This window comes from Diceros bicornis, chromosome 35, assembly GCF_020826845.1.
Source record: "Diceros bicornis minor isolate mBicDic1 chromosome 35, mDicBic1.mat.cur, whole genome shotgun sequence".
In the NCBI taxonomy this organism is placed as follows: Eukaryota; Metazoa; Chordata; class Mammalia; order Perissodactyla; family Rhinocerotidae; genus Diceros; species Diceros bicornis.
The window spans coordinates 7145729-7167620 of record NC_080774.1 but is presented as its reverse complement, the minus strand read 5'-3'; the positions used below and the strand labels follow the sequence as shown (position 1 = coordinate 7167620).

Here is a 21892-nt window from a genome sequence, read left to right as displayed (position 1 = left end):
CGGCCTTTTCACTAACCTCAAATAATCTCAACCCTGCATTTTATGCAACAGAAATACTTGGACCCCACCTCCAGCATTATTGTGGGGTTTCAATGAATACAAATATGTAGTTCCCAAACAGAGCTTTAATTAAGAACTCAAACATAATCAATAAACTCAACCCCATGAAAAGCTAATGCTTCGAAAAACAAAGCTTTATATTTAAATAGTATTAAATAATTATTTGCATCTGTATGGTATCTTATAGTCTTCTAAAAATTTCACCTCAATCTCATCGCAAAAGCAATCACCATTCAATAAATATTTGTTAAATTAACGAATCCAACAAACTTGTGAGTTAAATATTTGAAAACAAGAATATTGACCCAGAGAGGATAAGTGAGTGGTCCACGTCAAACAGCTAGATGGGGATGGAGGAGGAGAGAAAGCGTCAGATCTCCTGATTTCCAGTGTAATGCTTCTGCCCCTACATGAAGGTCAGAACATGAACAATCAACCATTACCTTCACTCTTTCGTGTTCTTTTCCAAGGGACTCATACTCTGCCAAAAGCTACGAGGAAAAACAAAGAATTGCACCACAAAATTAAACACTATAATGGCAACTGAGCAACAGTCTACAAAAAAACTGCCCATACTCTCCAAAATGCCAATGTCATGAGAGAGAAAGGTTAACACACAGTGCCAGATAAAGGGGAGACTAAAGAGATGAGACAAGTGAATAAAGGCATGACCCTGGGTTGGATCCTGGACTGGAAAAAAGTGCTGTAAAGGAACAATTTGGATATGGATTGCATCACTATTAGATTTCTTTATTTTGATAACTATTCTGTGGCCACGTACGAGAAGGCCCGTGTTCTTAGGGAACACATACCGAAAGTGAAGGGGTAAAGGGGCATGATGTCTACCACTTACTCTCCAATGGTTTCGGAGAAGAAAAAAAATACAAATCCACGTGTGAACATATATATATGGTGGTATGATAAATATGGCAAAATGTTAACAATTATGATCCTAGGTAAAAGGAATATGACAGTTCTTCGAAGTTTTCTATAAGTTTGAATTTATTTCAAAATAAAAAGTAAAACAAAAATAATGTAGTATCAGTCAATACCCTTCAGTGAGCACTATTTTAAAAGATTAAAGCTTATTTGCACTGTTCTCTTTTGAATTGTTGCATACTACTTTTGCTAAGTTAGTTCCAGAGTAAAGGTACAATCCCAAATCTAATATAATCAGGTAATTTATTTAAAAATAAATATGTGAGACTTCTGGTTAAAGAAGACAGATTCATCACAGAACTCTCTCTTTACCGAGATCCCACTAAATTAACAACAAAACAATTAAAGAGAAAACAAAAGTGGTAATAGCAACAGGTGAGAGATTTCAGTGAAGATGTAGGCTACAACCTCCAGGGCCTGAACAAAAAGGATGCTCAGGGCAAGTAGGCTGATATCTTCATACCCCCGACAGGCTCAGAGTTGAATCCCAACTTCAGTAGTGGACGGGGTTGAAGCACAGGGCGGCCCACAGGGAACTGGTTGAAAGTCCTTAAGTAGAATGGTTAGAGCTCAGGACCTTCCCCCATCCCATAAAGCAGTGGACTGTCCTGCCAGGCGACAGGACAGAGGAGACATGAATGAGAGAAAAATGCAACTTTGGAAAGGGGGGGGGGGGAGGGCGCGCGCGGCGGGGCGGGGGGGTGGATAAAGAGAAAATGACTGAGGAAAAGTCTTCAAAAATACCAACTTGACTCTCCCTCCCTCACTGCCACCAGAGCCTGGCTGATAGGTCCCAGACAAGAGACTGGGAGACTCTTCTTTGGGAAAACTGAACAACCTCAGAAAAAAATCCTCCACATATTCACATCTGGAAGTTCCCTAACCAAATGGCTGGTGCATACTCTACGGTTGCCTGTAAGTGAAGGCTACTAGGAAACAAGTCCCATCTGTGCAGAGTCTCCAAATAGCTTTTCGCTGCCTCACTCTTAAATGTGAGCCTACAAAAGAACCAATATTTGGAAAAAAAAACCATTCACTATGAAATAGACTTCAAGTCAAAATGAAAGGTTAACTTCAAAGAAATAATGAGTCCAAATATTGAAAGAAAGCTGTTATTAACATCCTTGGAGAAATAACAATGTTATATTCATAAAACAAGAACAGAAAGCTATGAAAATCTAAATCAAAGAAAAACAAAGAGCTCTTAGAAGCTAAAAATGAGAGAGGACATAAATTTAACACCAAGACCAGAAGATAAAGCACAAAAAGGCCACCATGGAAACTAAAGCATAAATAAATCTTAGAGAATCAACCCAGGCAAAGCAACATCTACCGGCAAAACTTCCAGAAAAAAGAACAGAGAAAAGAGAGGTAGGAAAGAGAGAGATAACATTAGCAAGTTTGTAGAACTGAAAGACATTAATTTCCATATTGGAAGAACCTGTGTCCCAAACAATGAACGAGAAAAGACCCAGTACATCAAGGTGCACTGTCACGGAATTTCAGAACACCACGGATAGAAAGAAGGTGCTAAAAAGCTTCCAGAAGGAGCTCTGAACTCATCCAAAATGAATGAGAAACACAACTACTAAATGCAATGCCTGATCCTTGGCTGGCTTCTGGACTAAAAAGCAAAAACCAAAACATCTATAAAGGACATTATTTAGACAATTGGGGAAATCTGAATACAGACGGTATATTAAATACCAGTATTATATCAACGTTAAATTTCCAAGGTATGATAATTGTGCTGAGATTATGCAAGAGAAGGTAATGTCCTTGTTCTTAGGAGATATCTGTTGAACTATTTAGGGATATAATCTCACAGTGTCTGCAGTTTACTCCCAAATAGTTCAGCAAAAGGAAACAGTTTGTACAATGTGAAGACATAAAGCAAATGTGTAAAATACTCATGCTTGGGGAATCTAGGTAAGGAACAGACAGAGGTTGTCATTGCACCATTCTTACACTTCTTCGGCAGGCTTCAAGCTTTTAAAATAAAAAAGATGGTGGAAAAGGAGAAAAAATAAAAGCCATGGGACTGGGGGAGGGGGAGAAAGGAAGAGAACCAATCCACAGGTCTCTCATGGGCAACATAAAACAACGGAACAAAGGCTTCAAAGTTCTGATGGAAAGAAAATATACAGCCAGAATTCTATAGTTAGCCAAACGACATGTGAAGGACCTAAATCTTCATCCAGAGTAATTATGGATAACGTTAAAAATTCAAGAAATAACAATATAAGCACCTTATTTAGAAATATATAAATACCAGAATATGGTGCCTAAGGGGAAAAAGCTAACATAGGATGTAAAAGAATACATGCTATGTTAATGAAAAAAAGTGTAATACTTTGGTGAGAGACTTTTTTTTAAAGATTTAAAGCAATAGAGCTATAGGGCCGCCCCGTGGCTTAGCGGTTAAGTGCGCGTGCTCCACTGCTGGCAGCCCGGGTTCGGATTCCGGGCGCACATCAACGCACCGCTTCTCCAGCCATGCTGAGGCTGCGTCCCACGTACAGCAACTAGAAGGATGTGTAGCTATGGCATACAACTATCTACTGGGGCTTTAGGGGGAAAAAAATAAATAAATAAAAATCCTTAAAAAAAAAAAAAACTGTTGAAAATGTGGTATATATATACAATGGAATACTACTCAGCCATAAAAAAAGACAAAATCGTCCCATTTGCAACAACATGGATGGGCCTGGAGCGTATTATGTTAAGTGAAATAAGCCAGAAAGAGAAAGACAAACACTGTATGATCTCACTCATATGTGGAATATAAACAAACACATGGACAGAGAAAACTGGACTGTGGTTACCCGGGAAGTGGGGGTGGGGGGTGGGGGGTGGGGGGTGGGGGATGGGCACAAGGGGTGAAGGGAGTCATATATGGGGTGAAGGACAAACAAAAATGTACAACCCAAAATCTCACAATGTTAGAAACCATTAAAATATCAATAAAAATGTTAAAAAAAAAAAAAAAAAAAAAAAAAAAAAAAAAAAACTGTTTAAAGCAATAGAGCTATAAACCATGTTCATGTTCATGTATGGCAAGACTCAATATTACAAGTCTCAATTGTCCCCAATTCCATCTATAAATTCAGTACAATTCCAGCCAAAAGCAGAGTTTTTCATGAAATGTGTTAAGCTGACAGCAATATTTATATGAAATAAAACAGGGTCAAGAATAGGCAAAGTAATTTTTAAAACAAAAAAAGGTAAGGAAACACTCCACCAAAAATCAAAGCTTGTTATAAAATGCTAGTAATTAAGATGGTATTCTGGGGGATCAGAATTTGCCGCCCCAAAATGTGTCTCTTTGGCTTGATTGTTTTTTTTTTTTTTGGTGAGGAAGATTAGCCCTGAGCTAACATCTGTTACCAATCCTCCCCTTTTTGCTGAGGAAGATTGGCCCTGGGCTAACATTGTGCCCATCTTCCTCTACTTTATATGGGACGCTGCCACAGTGTGGCTTGATAATCGGTGCGTAGGTTCACGCTGGGGATCTGAACCTGCAAACCCCAGGCCACCAAAGCGGAGCACGTGAACTTAACCACTACGCCACCTGGCCGGCCCCAGCTTGATTACTTTTAAGAATAAAAGATTCAGAAACAAACTTTAACCTTCCCCCAACTGTCTAAAAAAATTTAAGATAGAAGGCCTATCCCAGAAAGGAGCAGGAGCTATCACCATAGATAACTCTGGGTGTGGTAGAGAGGAAGGCACCTAGCAATGCCCATTTTATCCAAGTTCTCTCTCAGGTCCCATCGTCTATAGATGGTCCAGAAAACACTTATTTAGCAAACATTTGCTCTTCCATCTCCATGTGAAATACCTTCCTCCCCTTCAAAGTCCCAAACCACTACCGCCAACATCCTCCTTTGTCTTTAGCTGAAGATGGTATTTAAGGCGGTGGCTTCAGCTATTTGGGGAGTTACTCAGTTTTTCTGGGTTTCTCCCACATATACATGTTATTAAACTTTGTTTGATTTTCTCCTATTATTCTGTCTCATGTCAATTTAATTCTTAGACTAGCTAGAAGAACCTAGAGGATAGAGGAATAGTTCTTCCTCCCCTATGGTGCAGTTTCAATTCAGGGACAAATAAACAGACCAATGGAACAGACTAGAGAGCCCCAAAACAGACTCATACAGGAAAGAAACATAATATACAACAGAAGTGGCATTAGAAGTCAGTAGGGAAAGGATAATCTATTCAAAAAGGGTGCTGTGACAATTGTTAATCATTTGAAAAAAAATTAAGTTCAATTCCTAACTCATACCATAGATAAGAGATAATTTTGGGCAGATTAAAGGCCTAAATCTATAAAGCAAAACTTTATAATCTTAGAAGGCAATATACAGCAGAATAATTTTCTGATCTTTGGGCAGAAAAAGATTTTGTAAATAAGACATAAAGGAGGCCCAAACCATAAATAAAAAGACTGTATTTTGGACATTAAAATACAAAACTTGTAGCCCATAAAAGACACCACAGATAGTGAAAAGCAAGCCACAAGCCAGGAGAAGATAACTGCAATTGACACAACCATTCCACATTGACCAACCTGAAAGAGGTCTGACAATACCAAGTGTTGGAAACAATCTAGAAAAATAATGAATTCTCATACGTCACTGGTAGGAAAATAACTCGTGCAAGCACTTCAGAGAGCAATTTAGCAGTATCTAACGAAGATGAGTGTTCATAGTCTATGTCCTAGTCACTGCTCTCACGGGTATATATATTCTCATGACAGACTGTGTTTCCCCAAAATGGCCACAGCAATATTTCAGTTCACACAAGCTCTTCCAGAACCTTGCTACGCCCCATCAAGGGGTGGTATCTGTTTCCTCTTCCCTCGAACCTGGGCAAGACTTTGGGGCTGTTTAACAAATAGAATGTGACAGAAGTGATGCTGTACGATTTCTAGGCTAGGTCATAAAAGGCCACGTGGCTGTCAGGACACTCTTTCAGGATGCTTGTCCTTGATACTTAGCCACTATGCTGCAAAGAAGCCCAAACCAGCCCACACGGAGAGGACTGGCAGCCTTAGTCAACAGCCATCATCAACAACCAGCCCCAGCCTTTGAATTTCCAGCTGAGGTCCTAGATATTGCAGAGCAGACAAGCTGCCCCTGCTGTGCCCAGTCCAAGTTCCTGAACTACTGAGTCCATGAGCAGAATACATCCAGTTTTGGAGTTTGGTAGCTCTGGTAACTGGAACAATACCCTAGAGGTACTTGTACATGTTTGCATAAGTAGACATGTATAGGAATGTTCATGGTAGTATTGCTCATAATGGCAATTAAAAGAAACTGGCAACAGGAAAATGGATAAATAAATTGTGGAAGATTCACACAATGGAATACTACACAGGAATGAAAACAAATGAACTAGTGCTACATGTATGTGCTTGGATAAATCTTACAAATAAAAAAAGTTGCAGAATAGTAAATACAGTATGATAACATTTATGAAGTTTTAAGATATGCCGAACAAACCATCCCAATTAAGCAGACATACACATGTAATGATACAAAGAAAGACATGGGAATGACATTCACATTATTCAGATCAGTTACTCCTACAAAGGCAGAGGTGATCAGAAAAGGGTTCACGGGAACTTCAATGTATCTGTAGTGTTTTAATTCTTAAGATGAGTGGTGGGTCCATGTGTATTTGTTATGTTATTCTTTATACCTTTTTATATACCAGAAATCTGTAAATATTTCAAATATAAATGTTTAAATAAAAATGAATAAAAGCTACAAGTATCAACATGGTAAATCTCAGAAACAATGTGGAGAGAAAAGAAGAGGCTGCAGAAGGATATATGCAGTGCAGCGCAACTCACATATAGTCTAAGAGCATATAACACATTGCTATATATACTGTTGATAGACACATGCATATGTAGTAAAAGTAAAAAGAAATGCATGGGGATAACTGAGAGCACATTTAGCATAGCAGGTACCTCTAGCGGGGGAGAGAAAGGAAAAGAGGGTATTTCAACCGTATCTACAGAGGGCTAGTACATGGGTATTCAATATATTACTCTCTATTGCTTTCTGTATGCTCAAAATATTTGACATGAATGCAAAGAAAGTCAGTGTTATCACTGGCAACATTAAGATCATTTCAGCTGAAAACAACATTCTAGCTATCCTTTGCTGCATCACTGCTACTCAAACATAACTGTGGTGGGTTTTTGAACAATTAAAAACAATGACATCCCAGTAGCAATGAACATACCCACAACTTAGTTTCTAAATACCATTTTTCACTTAAAGGAACCAGGGCTCCTTGAAAAAATGACTGATTTAGGACTGGGGCTGGAAAAGTTCAAGATGAGCCTGGAACATCTTGCTGTGCCAAGAAGTTTGGACTTGCTCAAAGAATGATAGGAACACACCAAAATGACACAAGAGCCAGCCTGACATGTATTCCTCAGGCCAAAACTAGAACAATGCAAGCATCAAAATAATAATCATAGTAAAAAAACAACTAACTCACTGAATAAAATAAGAATGCATGAGCCCACACTGATATGAATAAATAAAGGAGAAAGGAGAGTGTCTCCTTTCAGTAAAATGTAGCAGGAATAAGAGAACTGGAAAAACCACCATTTGGCAACCATCACAGTAATTACTTGTTTCAAGCAAGACTCCTCAGTGGATGCTAAAGCTAGTGAGCAGAAATTTGATGAGAAAAAGGCGATTTACAGAGTCTTAAATTATCCCCTCACAAGTTACTTATTAATTCCAAAGGTGGGGGAGGGAACCTTATAGTGGAGACACCTGGCAATCACCACCTTAACTAAGTGATGGAAGTTAATATCACCAAGTCAACACATGCCTCCTAACAGGGTGTGCTAAGAAGGGCTCAGCTCACTTCTGGGGGATTCCTGTGCATTGTAAGAACCGGAATCTAACTGCGAAGCAACACAAACTGAAACTGAGGAACATTCTACAACAGTGCTGCCCAACAAAACTTTCTACAATGATGGGAGAATTCTCTATCAGCACTGCCCTAAATACAGTAGCCACTAACCACATGTGACTACTGAGCATTCGAAATGTGGGGAGTGCAACCGAGGAACTAAATTTTCAATTTTATTTAACTGTAATCAATGTAAAGTTAAATAGTCACATGTGGCTAGTGGCTACCATATTAGAAAGCATAGTTCTATCAAATAATTAGTCTATCAGCTTCAAAGAGTTTTAAGGCTATAAAAGAAAAAGAAAAACTGAGAACTGTTCCAGATTAAAGGAGATAAAAAAGATATGACAACTCAGTGCAACACATAATCCTGGACTGGATCCTGGACAAGGGAAAAGAAAGTTTTTTCTTTTGGTATAACGAACACTAGGAGTATAATCTGCAAAAACTGAATAAAGTCTATAAATTAAAGAAGACTATATTAAAGTTAATTTCCTAATTTTGCTGTGGTTATAAAAAAGATTGGTCTTGTTTTTAGGAAATATACCTTAAAGTATTTAGAGATAAAGGTTCATTATAGATAAAGCACATATTGTGAAACGTTAACATTTAGAATCTAGGTGAAGGGAATATGGAAATTCTTTACACAATTTTTACAACTTTCTGTAAGTGCGATATTATGCCAAAGTAAAAAGTGCAAGAAGTGTAAAAACCAGGAGCCCAGGAGCTCATGTACTCACACACACTAAAATTATACTATTAATACATGTGAATAAGAAAGTAATAATCAAAGCTACGTAAAGTTCTAACAACATATGGCATAAGGAACAGAGTTTATATCCACCCCTCCTGAAACTTCAGTAAAATGACTGGAGAGGAATAAAAACATACAGGGCTCGTTGATATGATGTGCCAAAAATGGTACTTTACCTCTGTGATTTTCCTCCTAATAACCTATAACCCCAGTCTAATCACGAGAAAAACATTAGACAAATCCCAAGGGACACCCTACAAAATACCTGATGAGTATTCCTCAGAACTGTCACGGTCATCAAAAACAAGAAAGTCTGAGAAACTGTCACAGCCAAGAGGAGCCTAAGGAGACATTATAACTAAATGTAATGTGGTGTCCTGGAACAGAAACAAGAACACGAGGTAAAAATGAAGGAAATCTGAATAAACTATGGAGTTTACTTAATAACGTATCAATATTGGTTCATTAATTGTGTCAAATATGCCATACTAATATAAGATGTTAATAAGAGGGGAAACAATGGACGGTATGTGAAAACACTACTATCTTCTCAATTTTTCTGTAAATCTAAAACTGTTCTAAAACATAAAGTAAGTTTTAAAAAGTAAAGTGTGACTGCAAACAATAGAAGTTGCAGATGTGGAAGTTCTCAAAATTTGTCTCCCATGAATTCTTTTTCCCAGGAGACGTACTTTAGGAAAACAAAGAGTTAAACCAAGAAAGACAAAACACACAAAATGATAGGTCCAATACAGGAAAGAAGCAAAGACAATTTCCAAGATGACAAGGAAGCAAAGTCCTAGAAGATCTGTGTATCAGACCTCGAGAGCAGCCAGTTCAGACTGCAGCAAGGGTATTGGGGGTGGGGCTGGGGAGGAGTAAGTGCTAGGCATATAGAAAAGTAAGCAGATAAGAAAACAAAGCAGTGGGGCCGGCCTGGGTGGCGCAAGCGGTTAAGTGAGCGCGCTCTGCTGCGGCAGTCCAGGGTTCGGGTCCTGGGCGCGCACCCACGCACCACTTGGCAAGCCATGCTGTGGCGGCGTCCCATATGAAGTGGAGGTAGATGGGCACGGATGTTAGCCCAGGGCCAGTCTTCCTCAGCAAAAAAAGAGGAGGATTGGTAGATGTCAGCACGGGGCTCATCTTCCTCACAAAAAAAAAGCTGAACTGTGACCTTGCACAGAAGCAAGTTAATATATAATGTCTGAAATTGACAGGGAAAAGAAAGGAAAGAGCAATATAAATTTGTTATTTAGAAACACGGAGAAAAATGCTAGAAGAAATAGCTAAAGAGCTCAAAGTAATGGCCTCTAGGATAGGGGACTCTAAGGTAGGGAGAGGTAGAGAAGATGGCTGCTTTCCATTTGAGATTTGACTATTTAAACCATTTACATGTATTACTTTCAGGTAAATAAGTTTAAAAGACCAAAGCAACAAGAATCAAATCGAAGGCTATCAGGAAGAAAATTTCAACAGCCGAAATACTTTCAGATTTTTTATACATCATGACAAAGGATATTAAGAAAAACTTGGGGAAAAATACACAAGCCGAAACCTAATTCAGTTTCAGTGTTACACAAATCTAAATCTTAAGTGAAATTAAATCAAAGTGAAAAAATTCAATCAAACCTGTTCTAAATCTGGTTCATTTTACCCTGCCAGACACACAGATGTTAATTTAAGATAGCTCAAAAGCTGACCTGCTGGAGACAGAAAGGCGTGGGAGTAACACCACAGTTCTGAAAGCTCTGACTTCCTGCCTCAAGATAAGACCCAACTGACTCGATCAGAAGGGTACATATTTGCAGCTACAGCAAAGGTATGTAAAACGAAAACAAACACGGAAAAAGTCATCATAGCTTGTAAGAGCACAATATCTAAAATCATTTTTAGCCAAGCACGTCATTAAGTTACCACTGTCACTTACATCTTGAAACATTTTGTTTTCTTGTCTTAGTCTAGCTTCTTTATCATCTGAGAGTTTGTAAGCACTCTCAAATGCTTCTTCTAAATCCTGCAGTCTAGATTTCAGTCGCATGATGGTATTATCTTTTTCTTTATTACTTGTTCTCATTTCTTCAATTCGCTCCTGCAAAATTTTGGAGGCACTGCTGGCTGCATTGAAGCGTTCTCTGAAATCACCCTTCAAAACAAAGACAAGGATAATAAATTGTTTTTAATAAAAAAACATAGATGTTTCAATAGCAACTAATAAACTATGGGCATTAAAATATAAAGAAAAGTAATAATACAAACAGAAATCAACACCTTTACTATTTTGTTAATCCTGGAAGGGAGACTAGAAAGGATTACTCTACCAGAATAATAGCTCCATGAGATTATCATAAAGTATATACAGAAACCACTGTCTGAGGCATTACAATTCCAGGATTCATCTGTAGATCACTTTAATGAGGAAAAAATAACCATGGCTATTAGGGAAATGGTTCTGAAAGTATAGCTGGAATTTGTCACTACACATTAATATTTAGGGAGGGAAAAAGCATTTCTTTCCCTATTCTCTCACTTACTATGAAAAGAAAAGAGAAAATTCAAAACACATCTCATATGTTAATATTCACTTAACAATCATTTCTTTTTCTTTTTTTTTTTTTTTTTTGGTGAGGAAGATTAGCCCTGAGCTAACACCTGCTGCCAATCCTCCTCTTTTTGCTGAGGAAGACTGAATCTGGTCTAATATCCGTGCCCATCTTCCCCTACTTAATATGTGGGATGCCTGCCACAGCATGGCTTGGTAAGCAGTGCAAAGGTCCACACCCGGGATCCAAACATGCAAACCCAGGGCCACCAAAGCAAAGCGTGAGAATTTAACCACTCCGCCACCAGGCTGGCCCTCAACAATCATTTCTTGAATATCCACTAGGTGCCAGGCACTAGGGTGCTAGAAATATAAGATTAACAAGAAACATAGGTCCCTGACTTCATAAAGTTTATAGGCTAGGAGGAGAAAAAGATAACTAAAAAAACCATCAAAGACAAAGACACAGTGTATAGAACACAACTGGCATTTTCCATCAAAATATTGTTTATAAAGTTACAGGTAGAAGACCAAAACTTGGTTATCACGTGAAAAAAAAATTTTTTTTTTTGTGAGGAAGATCAGCCCTGAGCTAACATCCATGCCAATCCTCCTCTTTTTGCTGAGGGAGACTGGCCCTGGGCTAACATCTGTGCCCATCTTCCTCCACTTTATATGGGACGCTGCCACAGCATGGCTTGACGAGCAGTGCGTCGGCGCGCACCCGGGATCCAAACCTGCGAACCCTCGGGCCGCCAAAGCAGAGAGCGAGCACTTAACCGCTACGCCACTGGGCCAGCCCCATGAAAACAATTTTAAGAGTAAAAGTTTACGTATTCCTAGTTATATATCCAAGAAAACTGAAAACACGTCCACATAAAATCTTGTATACAAATGTTCATGGCACTATCATTCATAATAGCCAAAAAGTGAAAACAACCCAAACATCCATCACCTGATGAATGGATAAACAAAATGTGGTCTATCCACATAGTAGAATATTATTTGGCCATAAAAAGGAATTAAGTGGGGCAGCACAGCTATTAAGTGCGTGTACTCTGCTTCGGAGGCCCAGGGTTCGCAGGTTCGGATCCCAGGCGCACACTGACACACCGCTTGTCAAACCATGCTGTGGCGGCATCCCATATAAAGTAGAGGAAGATGGGCACGGATGTTAGCCCAGGGCCAATCTTCCTCAGCAAAAAAGAGGAGGACTGGCATCGGATGTTAGCTCAGGGCTGATCTTCCTCACAAAAAAAAGAAGGAATTAAGTACTGATACATGCTACAACATAGATAAACCACGAAAACATTATGCTAAGTGAAAGAGTTACATATTGCGTGATTCCATTTAAATTAAATGTCCAGAATAGGCAAATTCATAGAAACGGAAAGCAGAGTAGTGGTAGCTAGTGGCTGGGGAGGAGGGGATGTTCGGGGGGTGATGGCTGAAGGGTTCAGGGTTTCTTTTTGAGAAAAATGTTCTAGGCTGGCCTCGTGGCTTAGCAGTTAAGTGTGTGCGCTCCGCTACTGGTGGCCCGGGTTCAGATCCCAGGCGCGCACCGACGCACCGCTTCTCCGGCCATGCTGAGGCCGCGTCCCACATACAGCAACTAGAAGGATGTGCAGCTATGACATACAACTGTCTACTGGGGTTTTGGGGAAAAAAAAGGAGGAGGATTGGCAATAGATGTTAGCTCAGAGCTGGTCTTCCTCAGCAAAAAGAGGATTAGCACGGATGTTAGCTTAGGGCTGATCTTCCTCACAAAAAAAAAAAAAAAGAAAGAAAGAAAAATGTTCTAAAATTTATTGTGGTGATGGTTGTGCAAGTCTGCGACTATACTAAAAATCACTGAATTGAACACTTTACAAGGGTGAGTTTTATGATATGGAAATTATCTCCCCATAAAAAAACTTTTAAAGGATAAAAGTTTATAGTATCATATGAAGCCAGCAGCACTCAAAATATAAACATAACTTAAGACATTCTAAAGAAGACAAAAAACACATAACCAATGTTTTTATAGAACTATTCATTTGTCTGTAAAGTTCAACTAACAAAAAGGCTTAAATTTTTAACATTAAGTCAACAGAACAACAAAATACAGAGTGCTTACTTACCACTTCTATTTCCAGTAAGTTATTCTTATTTTCAAGTGTTCTTACACGACTAGTAGCTTCATTCAGAGCACTATCTAATTGGCCACATCTAAAAACCATAAATTGAAATGAAACAATTAGAAGATAAAATCCTTTCCCTTACAAGTATTATATAAATCTGATTCTCCAAAATATAACATAAAACAAATTCTCCAATATTAGCTAAGACTCAGGATGCCATTTTCGTAAAATATATCCCAATGAACCTGATATTACAGTATCCAGAGAAAATAATGATATAAAAAGATCTCTAACAAATATTACGTGAAAAAAGCAAGATATGAACTGATATTTATACATCCACATTCACAGCAGCATTATTCACAATAGCCAAAAGGTGGAAGCAACCCAAGTGTTCATCAAGGGATGAATGGATAAACAAAATGCAATACACACACACACCCACACCACACACACTGGAGTATTATTCAGTCTTAAAAAGGAAAGAAATCCTGACATATACTACAACATGGATGAATCTCAAGGACATTATGCCAAGTGAAATAAGCCAGTCACAAGGCGACAAATGATTCTACTTATATTGATTCCACTTATACAAGGCACTCAGAGGCATCAAATTACTAAAGACAGAAAGTAGAACAATGGTTGCCAGGGGCTTGGGGGAGATGGGAATGGGGAGCTGTTGTTTAATGGGTACAGAGTGTCAATTTTGCAAGAGGAAAAAGTTCTGGAGATGGATGGTGGTGATGGTTGCACAACAACATGAATATACTTAATGCCAGCGAACTGTACAACTGTTAAAATAGGGGGCAGCCCATGGCATAGTGGTTGAGTTCGGCATGCTCTGCTTCGGTGGCGCAGGTTCACAGGTTTGGATCCTGGGCACGGACATACACCACTCCTCAGCCATGCTGTGGCGGCGACCCACAAAGTAGAAGAAGACTGGCACAGATGTTAGCTCAGGGCTACTCTTTCTCAAGCAAAAAAAAAGAAGAAGATTGGCAACAGATGTTGGCTTAGGGCGAATCTTCCTCAGCAAAAAAAAAAAAGTTAAAATTTTACATTAAAAATAAAATTTAAATTTAAAAAAGCAAGATATAGAAGATTGCATAAAATAGCTTGATCATTGTTATGGAAAAAAAACCTATATATATATATATGTGCATCATGATTTCTAGAAGGAAGCAAAAAATTAAGTCTGGGATGTGAAAGGAGAGATTGGGGTAGGGAGACTTCATATTAGATCTTTCTGTACTATTTCAAATTAGCATAAATATATTTTTCTTATAATTAAAGACTTTCTTTGTAAAGTTAATTATAGAACCTCAAAGTAACAAAATACATCGAAGAATTCAGTTACTATTTTAACTCAGTGTTTAATGATGTATTGTGAATAAAAGCTAATACTTGTTTGGCACTGATTACATGCCCAGTCTATGTTAAGCACTTTACATTCATCCTGACAATTCTGTGAGTTGGGATTGTCATCATTCCCATTTTACAGATGAGAAAACAAAGGCAGAGAAGTTAAATTCCTCCTGAGTTGTAAGCAGTCACACTGGGATTCTAGGCCAGGCAGTCTGGCCCCAGAGTTCATGCTCCTAACCACTATGTATCAAAGCCATGCAGAAATGAAATACTAACAAAACCGTTCTTGAAAGAATGATCACTAAATAATCAAGTGTAGGTGTGTTAACTGTATTTTTCTATTTTAATTACCACACTGATTCTGGTATGTGAGATATCTCGTCCCCTGAGTTGCAACTGTGTGAAATAACAATCTGATATCACAGCTGGCCTACAATATATGTGTTAATGGCCCATTTGCAGTAGCAGTGGGATGCTCCAATTTGCAATTTTAAGTTTGAAAAAATCTGCTGCTGTGTATGCTGACAACATAATATTGGTTTTAGGTGAATCATTTCTCCAGTTCTAAACTATTGCAGCTTCTCACTTTGTTTCAAATCCTTTTGGAGGTAGCATGAGAAAATAATGTATTGCTATTCATTTGCATGCTATTGATACACTTACACCAAATTATAACACGTCCACTTATTGAAAACCCTGACTTCCAATCTGCTCCACATACACTCTCATTGCTCTATGTGCTCTAGCAGTTTCTAGACATAGAAATGTTTTAATTAGCTATCATTTACTAGGTGTCTTCTTAGGCACCCTGTCTTTAACCTCACAAGGTCCACTGGTGGGCTTTTCTCATACTTCTGTTTTCCAACAGGAAGTACCTGTGGTCATCTTCGCCTTCTTAAAAAAAAAAACAAGAACCAACTTCCCCTAGCCTACTGTCTACTCTTTTCTTTTTGTCGTAGAAAACCTAAACGTGGCTTTTTTTTCTGGCCCTTTTCAAATTACTTCTCTCTACCCCTGTGCCCCCATCCCCACCACCGACAGCAAAATGGAAGCTGTCTAAACACTCAGGAATAACACAGCATGTTAACTACCACAGCAACCACAAACTAGTGTAATGACTAGTTTTCCTAGAATTCTGCAAGTTAAACTGTCAGACAACGGGACCAGGAGATCTCAGTTCTCTCCTCATCTTTTTTCAAGGGGCTGTGTCTTTTTTGCCCTAGAGAAGAATCCTTTGCTGTCACCTAGACCTGAGCAGTTTTTAATGTGCTCAAGTCCCATTTAATTGTAAATAGGTTGCAAGTATGCTGTTATTAATACTAGTTAAAGCATCAAATTTTGTAGATGATTCTCTCTAAAATAGGTGTAAAGCTATCCCCTATATGAGGTCAGTCTCCTCTGTGTTTCTATGGTTTTTCTAAGAGGATACTTGCTTCCACAGGTTCATGAGTGTCTGGGTTGAAGTCATGAGTAATCTGGGTCTAAAAATGGGGTGAGAACTGCCCCAGGACAATAGTCATAGACTTCTTATTAGGGAATCCATATATAGTACTAATCCTTCCATAAATGACATTCCTTTCTGTATACAATATCTGCTCAACTGTTTCAGTATTTTGTCCATATGAAACAAATGTCCTCACGTCAGTTATAAGTGTATGGTAAGAGGTTGGTTCAAATATGTAAAAATAATTAGGCAAACGTTTCTGTGTTAAAATTTTCCAAGTGTTTTATCATCACAATGTACTACACTGTGGGGAAAATAATATATCCAAGTTGGAGAAACACTAACTTTACAGTTAAATTATAAGTTTTACCTGTCTACAAGAATTTGATTGGTTTTCTTCCAATCTTTAACTGCAGAAATTTCTTTCGCCTCCAGTTTCTGTTTCAAACTATTTATTTCTGATTCATAATAAGCTCGAAGATCCGCTATGTGTCGAGCATGCTTTTCCTTCAGGTTCTGCCTAATACTGTTGGTGAGAGTAAAAAAAATTATTAGGAAAGCATCTCCTCACTCTCTATCCCATAAGAGAAACCAATAACAATCACTCTTACAAGCAAAAATAATCTTTTTCCTTTGCACACCCACAGAAAATATAACAGATTAATACATAAGTTGACTACTAACAAAGTGAAGGAAAAAAAAGACATGTATCATTTAATTTTTAGATGCTCCACCTTAAAAATACTATATCTGATTTTTTAACTTAAGATTTTATAAATTACTGAAGTACAATAAAAATCATTTTCATCATTTAAGCAGACATCATAGAAAATCTATTAAGATTACAAGCCATTCACTGAAATACATACTTAGACAATATCACAGGATCTTCCAGGGAAGTCAATGAAATGCATTCTGGGACACTGTTGGCTGTACCTGGAAGCTGGGACTGACTGACTGAGGCTGAAGTTACCAAGACAGTGTTTTCTTCATCTACAGTGTTGACCGAGATGTCATTACTAGTAACAGTATATACTGAAGGAAACGTAGAGCTGGTCCTACTTTCATTCTGGAATGCATGATTTTTCCACGGGTCCATTGGTGAAGCTTTTGTATTTGAAGGATATTTCGGAAATCCAGATAACTGAGAAGCGACATTACTTGCTTGTGAAAATGAGTCTATGTCAGAGTGACTAGACATAGTGGGTTCTAGAACAGAGTCTGGTGAAAAGGATATTCCGTCATCAAGGGCATTCAAAAAGCCATGTGGTTGAATCCCTGAAATCTGCTGATTTGGCTTCATGTGTAACGTTGGATCTAGAGTCAGTATCTAGAAATAAGACAGACAACGTAAGGTTCCACCCTCAGTATTCAGTTTTTATTTTTACGTGAGTAGGCTTTAGATCTCCTAGGGAAAATTAAGCTTAAGACAAAGTTAGAGTCATGAAGCATCTTTCATTTCCACTCAGCAGAGTGTTGACAACTTTACCTCTGGTAGATGATTTGGGTTGGAAGCAGAGATGAGATTCCTCTCAGGTAACTGCTTGTTTTCCCTTTGTTTTTTATGATAAATATCCTTCAGTGATGGTAGCTTCATCTCATTACTAGTATTAGACTTAAAAATATGAAACAAAATTATTTAAATGGTATTATCAATGATGAAGAAAGTTTACTGATATCAAGATCAGCACCACAAAAAGATTTTGAAAAATCTTAAATAAATTGAGACTCTAGACTGTCAGATTTATAATAGAAGTTTGGAAGTCATTAACTATTATTATGAATGTCCCTCAGAATGAAAACATTTTCATATCCTCTAACCAAAAATACTAAGGGGATAATTTGAACCTAAGTTATTTAGCAGCCTAAGAATAATTCCAAAGAATAAAATCCTTGGTAGTTCCTCTACTCAAAATAAGAACCAAGTTTTGAGGTAAGAAAAGACTTCATGATGAACGAATGAAGCAGGATGAGAAAACTTCCCACCAGACTAATTTCCTGTGACTCAAGGGGACAGGCATCAGAGGTGGAGTTCCTTATCTATGTAGTTATATTCCTGTTTAAGAGTTAGCAGACAAGAAGTGTTAATAAGAAAGAAGTTACTCAATGAAAATAAGCCCCTTTTTTAATTAGTAAAATAAGAAGATTATGACTCTAATTTCTACAGCTTGAAATCAGGGCTTTGCTACACTGGAAATGTTGCAAAGAGGTCTAAGCTTCAAATATTAACACCTTGGGCTTAAATTACTTCAAGATGGAACCTACTGCAGGGCATGACAGGGTACCATCTAACCCTGGGCCTCAAATTTAAAACGGACATTCTCTCAAACACGATCATAGATCTAACAAGAGATGCACTGAAAGAACACGTTCATCACCGAGTTTACACTTATGTCCCTTTTCGAGACCTACATAGGCTGCAGAGCGCCATAAATATTTAATAAACCCTATGACTAACTTGTGAATAAGATAACTAACTATACTTTGTGTGTGTGCATTAGAGAGGCATTAATTTGTTAAATGTAAACCCTTAAAATTTACCACAATTTCCGTAACCCTGCTCTGGAATTGTACTTTTTTATATACCAACAACCTAGAGGCCCCTTTCCAGCCTTGAAGCCTATGATGAGAAGCAGTGCTGTGGCTATAGTTACAGCCTGAGGAACCCCTGCCTCGTGGCCTGGGTGACCAGTTGGAGTTATTCTATTTACAGTTCATGGTAATACAAGGCATCATTTTTCACCACTTTTATGATTTCTGTTCATATTTTAACATCTCTGAAGTGAGGATGCCTCTTGTAATTAATGGCAATCTTATAACTACTTTCGGTCAAATTATGTCACTTTCGGTGACATAATTGTCATTGCCTTCTCCTAAGCAAATATCAAAGCCATCAAAATTGGCCAAATAAGTGTCAGCAGCTTGGAAGAAAATCCTAGAGACTACACTAGAATCCCTGAGAACCAATATTTAAGGGATGGTGAATTAGACATGTTTAGCAACATTCCCCATGTGGGAGTCAAAAGTAGGCCAGTCCTACATAACTACAAAGCCAGGTAAAAACTCAGCACTGAGGCCTTTCATCCTCTTTTAAAGAAATGCCAAATCACAAAAGCTCTTGGTGGTCTGAGGAAAACGGTATGTGGAAAAACACAGAAACCAACACTGAGGTGAAAAGAGAGGAGTGTAAGCTTCTGTAGGTGAAGAAGTTTTAACCAATTTATTTCACTTATATTTTCCTTTTTAAGTAAAGGCATACATCACTCAATGACAGGGATACATTCTGAGAAATGCATCGTTACGCAATTCCATCGTTGTGCGAACATCACAGAATGTATGTATACACACCTAGATGGTATACCTACTACACACCGAGGCTGTATGGTACTAATCTTATGGGACCACCATCGTACACACAGTCCATCGCTGACTGAAACGTCATTATGCAGTGCATGACTGTATGTATAAGAGTTATATGATAAAAATCTATGTTTGAAAGAAAAAAATCTATGTTTAAGTCTATAAACTCTTTCTGTAAGAACAAAATATCAATTCCAAGTGATAAGAAAGCATTGTATCAGTCTGGTAAATTTGTTTTTGGTAGACTATGAAACAGAAGTCTTAAAATTGATGGCATCTTACAGTCAACAAAAACAGTGCTAATTTACTGATGTTGCAGATCAGATAACACACAGTGAGCCCTGTAACCACAAAGCCCACTGAGCCTTCCAGCCCCCTCACAATCTCACTTCCCCCGTCCTTCCCTTCTCTTTGTGTTTATCTGTCTCTCTTTTTTGCTCCTTTCCTGAAGGATGAAATGTTGGGTTCTGCTCTTCTATGGGACTGATGTTGACAAGTATGCTGGTTCCCTGCTGCCCTATCTGTCTACGCCTGTCAGCTGTGTTCACAGCTTGCCTGGTTACTTCAATTGTATCTCTCCTTTCCCCCAACCTACTCGCTCATCACCTGATCAAAACGCAGAAGTGAGATACGTACCCTGATGTACACATACTGGACAGTTTTATTTCTTTCCTCTGAAGTAAACAAAATATTTACATTTCTTGCTCAAAGAAAATTAATACAGCAAATTAAATTGCTCAGAATTATAGTACAAATGAATTAGCAGAACGGTGTAATAGGATGGAAAATCAAAGCCAGGTCTGGGAACAGGAGAAGTTTATCTGTGGATCTACTATGTTTAAATAGTAGGCACAAAACTATCTCATTTAATTTCACAAAACACTACCCAGCCATTTAATTCCATTTTTAAGTTACTTTCCTAAGATCACATAGGCAGTGAATGACAGAGACAGAATCTGAAAGCAGATGAATATGATTTAAAGCCCACGTTTTTCTCTGTATCAGAAATTGAAAACTACAAAATTTATAACGAAATAGACTACTTAACTACAATTGTATAATGCAAATACACACACGCAATGTGTTTTTAAATTACCTGGCTTGGTGACATATCAGTGGAGGATGGTGTGAACGCCTTCTCTGAAGTCTCAGGCAAAGAGTGATACGTGTCCTTCTCCAGCTTCCAGTGAGTCAGTCCTAACGTGGACAAACAGACAGAATAGAAAAGAGTGAGGAATGAAAACAAAATGCTTTCTAGAATAATTTATTTCTACCTAAAGAAAATGAAATAGGGAAGTAACTAGTCTTTGGCTGTCTAGATACAGGAAGCTGAATTTGGATGGGAAAAGATTCACACAAATGCCTTACCATGAAGGGTCCTAACTTAATGATCCAAATATTCAAAACTGAAATATATTAAAAGTCAAGATAAACTAGTGCAATTTAAAAAATATTTTTAAAAGACAATTTCTTTATGAATAGTACAGACTTACATGGAAGAAATGTAAAGAATTCAATAATTCGAATATTTATTGAGCTTTTACTCTGCTAGGCTGGGGGAGCAGAAAGAGTGAGACACGAACAATAAGTAAATCACGCAGCACATACAGTATGTCAGAAGGTGGTAAAAGTTAAAAATCAGGTAAAAGAGCATATGTAGCATGGTGGGGGAGGGCAGGCGCTCTTTCTGAATAGGGTGGTCAGGGTTGGCTCATTGCGAGGGTAATAATTAAGAAGTTGGCCATTTTAGCCACATACGAAGGAGTTCCCCCATATATGGGGGAAGAACATTCCAAGTACAGGAAGAAGCCAATGCAAAAGGCCTAAAATGAGAACACACCTGGCATATTTGAGCAAACAGCCTCCCTGCTGAGCAGAGAGAGGGAGAGAGCAGCATAAAGTGAGGTCAAAGAGAACAAGCTAGATCTTGCTGGGCCTGTGGGCCTCTGTAAGGACTCTGGCTATTATTCTAAGGGAAGCCAAACCACTGCAGAGTTTTGAACAGAGGAGTCATATGATCTGACCTAGCTCTAAAAAGGATCACATTGGCTACCGTGCAGAGAAGATGGAAGGTACCAGAGTGAGAGCAAGGAGGCTGGTTAGGAAGCTGCAGGAGCCCAGGTGACAGAGGATGGGGGCTCCATGAGGGTTATGGCAGGAAGGTGGGCTGGGTTCCAGCAATTTTCATAAAGCAGAGCTAATTCCTCCTGATGAACTGGACGTGGGATTGTGGAACAAAAGGAGTCAGTATATAAAGCCATTAAAGCTAAAATAAGCTTACCATGGAGAGTTAAGAATGGCTCACAGAGGGTTTAAATTTCTTAATTCGTTTTGGGACACCTGAAAAATGCTGAGATGATTTT

General features: G+C 38.3%; 1 protein-coding gene across 12 annotated transcripts in view; it reads right to left on the bottom strand.

The window, feature by feature from the left end:
- MPHOSPH9 (M-phase phosphoprotein 9) overlaps positions 1–21892 on the bottom strand; it is a 58488-nt gene that overhangs the window by 16520 nt on the left and 20076 nt on the right. For 11 of the 12 annotated variants that reach the window (XM_058531284.1, XM_058531286.1, XM_058531295.1 and 8 more), the window contains 7 exons: positions 20626–20726; positions 17659–17784; positions 17039–17499; positions 16540–16695; positions 13358–13445; positions 10626–10841; positions 504–551 (listed from right to left, as the gene is read on the bottom strand). In XM_058531284.1, the coding sequence (XP_058387267.1) occupies positions 504–551; positions 10626–10841; positions 13358–13445; positions 16540–16695; positions 17039–17499; positions 17659–17784; positions 20626–20726 (1196 nt within the window). The remainder of the gene's footprint in view (positions 1–503; positions 552–10625; positions 10842–13357; positions 13446–16539; positions 16696–17038; positions 17500–17658; positions 17785–20625; positions 20727–21892) is intronic. The other variant, XM_058531287.1, reaches the window with a different exon arrangement.